The 5106-nt window shown below is 30.4% G+C and overlaps 1 protein-coding gene across 1 annotated transcript in view; it reads right to left on the bottom strand.

Moving 5' to 3' along the window:
- Positions 1-5106, bottom strand: part of LOC106463861 — a gene marked incomplete at its 5' end in the record, with an annotated part of 55701 nt that overhangs the window by 11028 nt on the left and 39567 nt on the right. Inside the window, 3 exons of the mRNA XM_013923941.2 lie at positions 2632-2750; positions 3302-3587; positions 4551-4759. Of these exons, the coding sequence (XP_013779395.2) occupies positions 2632-2750; positions 3302-3587; positions 4551-4759 (614 nt within the window). The remainder of the gene's footprint in view (positions 1-2631; positions 2751-3301; positions 3588-4550; positions 4760-5106) is intronic.

Raw genomic sequence — 5106 nt, 5'->3', positions numbered from 1 at the left:
AAAAACTTTAATATAAGTTTAACATAACAGCAAATGTACAACGTTTCGACAAGGTGTTGTCATCAACAGGTTTCCTTTCTTAGGTTTCCTTCAACTGTTCTAGATGAAGTTAGGCTTCAGTGTTAAAGCACAAAATAAGCATTTAAATCTCAAATTTAATCTTTAAAAGTTGAAAATCTACAATTTGCAGAGCTATACAATCTATATGAAAACAAAGAAAACATAATAGTATGTAGAACACTCTCTCTAGATACACATGCCATCCATATGACTGAGGGTCATCTTCATGCCAACAGGGATGTTATGCCCTTAGGACATCACAAAAAATCACTGTCACTATTAATAGCAGGTCTCATGCTACAGTAATCTTTCCTAATGTGGAGCACACATGACGATCTTGAAGAATCTCCAAGTCTTCTGAATAATTAAGGCATGAAAAACTTCATGGCTCTCTTGACTGACTCCCTACATTAAGATCAATTTAATTATACAGAAATTTTGAAAATTTATCTAGTAACTGAGGGAGCAGATTATACATTAAAACTTTGCATACCTCAAATACAATGCCATCACAAGCAGACTTATGGATTAATTTTATGATAATTCATTAAACAATGTAGAGTTGAAGGACACAACATTTTCCACAAAAGTGGAAAAACTTACACAGCAGAGCATTTAAGATAGGAATAGTCTTCCAAACACACCTTAAGAAAATCCTAATACTTTCATTTGAAAAGCGCAGGATATGGTTACAAAGAAAAAAGTTACTACAATGGCAATGAGGTTAGACACATCTTGGTACCACAAACATCATAATAAAACATAATTTGAAGTTGACATAAGTTAATACATTTTCAGTTACACCTCTTCCAAACAAATGGCTTTTCTCACGAGTAATATGACCAAAGAAAACACAATCATAGCAATCATGTTTCATCACATACATGTCAAGTTCTCCAATGCATTTCCAATGGACTGTTGTACCTTTGTTTTGCTTAAACATGGTATTGGTGGGTAGATGAAAAGTTTGTCAAGAAGTGTGGTCTAAGACTTACCTTTCTGTCTTCTCAGAAAGATGCTACAGTGGGAATTGTAATGCCATACAAAAATGTCTAATCATGGCTATCAAATTGATCACAACCATCAATGTGGAAAAAGTTACAAGGAATGCATAAGGCCTGAAGCTTCATTCTTATAAAGTATGATACGTAAAGCAAATGTTTTGTAGCTTTAAGTATGTATTAATATTCCTGATCTTTAAATTCTGGAAATAAACACAATGAAGCTTCATCATCATAAGTCATGGCATCAAATTAGCTTTGTTGTTTGAAAGTCATAAACTTATATAATGTGCAAGACAGCACACATATTAAAATCATATCCTTTGCAGAGATGCTCTTGGAGAATTTCGTCAATGGTGAAACTCTAGGAAAAAAAAGATATTGGATTCCTGCTAACATGTTGGGGAGGAATTCTGAGTTTTGGGAGAAAACAATATTAACATTGTTGAGGCTACTGTTTGAGATGAGCTGGAGGAAAGTAATGATAGTTGGCTATGTCAGTCAAATATCAATTCATAATGCAACTCAGGCAGTGTTTCAACTTTTAGATTTAAAAACATCCAAAACGGACTCCAGATCTCAAATCCATAAAAACCTGGCAGAAATTAACCATTGACCCCAATGAATTTGGTTCGATAAGACAAGCTTTTGGATGACAAATTCACTCTTAAGACTTTGGAAAGATCAGGAGAAAGTGTAGGAATAGCCAAATTTTGCAATTCTTCATAAAAGGCCACTTTTACAAAAAGCTCAGTCAATGATAATTATTAAAATACACAGCACTGAACAGAAACAAAATGAAAAAAAAACGATATTCACTAAACTATAATGTGTTTTAACACTTTATCCCATGAAAACAACCCTCCAGCATTAATAAGATGCAACTTGCTAACTACTACCAAAAGAAAGGTTATATATATATATATATCATAAAGTTTGATCTTTTTAATATAAAAACAACCCTCCAGCATTAATAAGATGCAACTTGCTAACTACTACCAAAAGAAAGGTTATATATATATCATAAGGTTTGATCTTTTTAATATAAAAATCTAGCATATATATACTGCCATAATACCACGAATAAGTCAAACACTAGTCAAAATATAAAGAAGTTGGAAAGGCCAGTAGTTTCATATCTTTTAATCCTATATAGTAACTTTTTCCAATAAACAGTAATCTTACCTAGAAAATTTGTTGAGTAATTACATTAATTATGCATCTCAGAGTGTAGTGCAACAATACACATGAAAAAAATCCAAATGATATTGTTTTGAAACTAGTGCTTCACCTGGTCACTAACGATTGTTATGCTAATATTATAATATCAATCAACTTTTTCTCCTTTTTAGTTTCCTTACTTTTCATTATATAATTTTATTTTTTATGTGGCATTTTATATTTTAATACCATTTTTGTTAATATTAACATCCTTTAAAAAACCTCTTAGGGAAGCTTTATGAAATTATCTTTATATGTTAAATATTTCATTTTAATGCCACCATAAAAATATCATCTTACTTAGGAAAGTTTCAAAAACAACTTAATTTTTGTTCTTGAATGAACTTACCTTTGTTAAAATTCTCATGAATTTTCATGTCTGCTATTTCAAAATCTTCTTCATATTTGTCCACTTCATTATTATTAAATTCTCCAACTCGAATGAGATAGTCAGACTGTTGATACTTCCTTAGTAAAAATACTTAAACCATTAAAAACATATTACAGAAATTTAAAAACTTTTTGATAAAGTAAATAAAATTATTACACACATAACAATGATTAGTGTGAAACATTTTCTACAACTATAACATTATCAATCATAATATACATAAACCAAATCTATTTTTTGCATATGATATATACCTGTATTTCAATCTCTATCCTAACAATGTACAGAAAGAAGTATGGCAGCATCTCAATTAGTGAATGTGTAGTACATGCAAACAAACAAGTATAGCATGATGGGTTAAGACTTATTTTCAACCATATTCCTGAAAAAGGTTAGTTATCATACAATATTTGTACTTTCTAAAATGTTCTTAACAATATTTCTTTAAACAATTTAGCTGCATGCTATTTTTTTATATAAAATTAATGATGGTAATATGTAGACATTATGCCTGCTAGGAATGTTGTTTTTACAGTAGTCATAAACAAAGTAATAAATCTAAGATCTAAATACAAAAAAAAGTTTGAATGATTTCTCTTTTTTTTTTCATTTGCACAAGTGTACTTACTCTAAACAATGAGCAGCACTAAGAACAAAGTAATCTGTGATGATCACTCCTCCACACCAGTGAAAGCTTGTTGAACCAGTATAAATCCTAATATCAACCTGCCATGGGTATGCACCATAGATAGTCTCAGAGCCTCCTACAATTCTGGCTGGGTTGGATTGATTGTATGTGAACCCTTGGCTTCGAGAGCTTTCTGAAGCTACTCCCGTGTCATTCATATGTAGCTCTTCATTCAAATTCACATGCAACTGATCTGCATAATCAGGGACTCCACATTGAACTGGCTCTGAAAGATAAGTTAAAGCTTTAATTATTTATGGAATAAGTACACTAAATGAGTTGTTTTATTTTCAAAAAAGATTTTGGACATTTGAAATATCACATTTTACAAATTACTAACAACTTTTATACAAAAAAATCTTATTTATATGATATTTTATACAGAATACATTCTACATCTTTATTTCATTTGGAGTTTAAAAATTTAGATGGACGAAACACCAAAGAAAAAGATATTGGTTTTGATGCACATATTTAAAATTTATATCAATTTTCTAAGACATCCAGAATAAAAACGTTAATGTGTTGTATCCAATACAATAATATTTTAGTATTTAATTTTTCAGTACTACAGATATAGAAATAATTCATTTCTGGATGGTAACTAAGAAAACTATATTCAGTCAAGGATTATGTCAGATAAATGTTTTTAATAGATCTGTGTTTGATTTAAATCTAAACCTGCAAGGAAAGAAATGAAATTCAATGTAATTCTTTCAACCAGTTTGGTTTCTAGAATTTCATTTATTAAATCCCAGAAGATTTAATTTGTTCAAGAAAGTGACATATTTGGTAATGAAATCTAATTTGAAATAAGCCTCAAACTATTTAGTCTTTTGTAGACATTATATGTCAGTTTTTAAATGACATGACTTATATAAAATGGAATCCACAGTAGGTATATGATAAACTATCTGCTTCCATTTGCTGAATATGGCTTAGCACTGAATGACTTTTTACAAGAACAAACTCAACACTGAAAATTTAGGATTATGAAGTTTGAAACAGTAGACTTCTTCATTGAAGCTAGCTCTTTCCAAACATCTTCCTAGTACACAATAAATGTAGGATCATAGAAACTTCTATGATAATTTTAGAGTTCTAAAGTTACATTTACCAGATTTTGTGATTATAATTGAAGAGAAGGCTTTAGGTAAAGCATATTTTCAGTTGAAAAGAAAACACTTACCTACAGGTGGTTGCACTGAAGGTGTTGGTGATATATGAGTAGAACATGAAACTCCTGCATCTTCATTATGCCTACAGTTATTTTGACCCCAGGGAGGTTTGGAGCATTTGGAAATATGGGTTTCTGTCCCATCACATTCAAGTTCATCAACCCAAATTTGTCCTTTTCCAGGCCCAAAATACCCTTTTATATGTGCATGAGCACTGCCACTTATAAGTGAGAAATGAAACTGATTAGTACAATTAAAATACTCACTTCGTTTCCTGTACCGTTTTACTTGCACTAGTATTTATTTTATACTATCATCAATTTAGGACCTATGCTGTATGAAACTATTGAAAAAATATTAACCCAAATACATATATATATTTTGTAAATGCCTAACATATATTACATTCTTAGCTCAACCTTCATAACAAGGGGCCATTTGGTCCTTCAAGGTTGTCCTTGTATGGAAGTATATTAATAAGAGCACCAACACATAAGCATCTTTTAAAGTTGAAAATTTTTATGATAATTTTTAGTGTAACTAATATTTATATTTTTCACAAAAACT

This window comes from Limulus polyphemus, unplaced genomic scaffold, assembly GCF_000517525.1.
Source record: "Limulus polyphemus unplaced genomic scaffold, Limulus_polyphemus-2.1.2 Scaffold1505, whole genome shotgun sequence".
NCBI lineage: Eukaryota > Metazoa > Arthropoda > Merostomata > Xiphosura > Limulidae > Limulus > Limulus polyphemus.
This window is presented reverse-complemented; position numbering and strand designations above follow the sequence as displayed.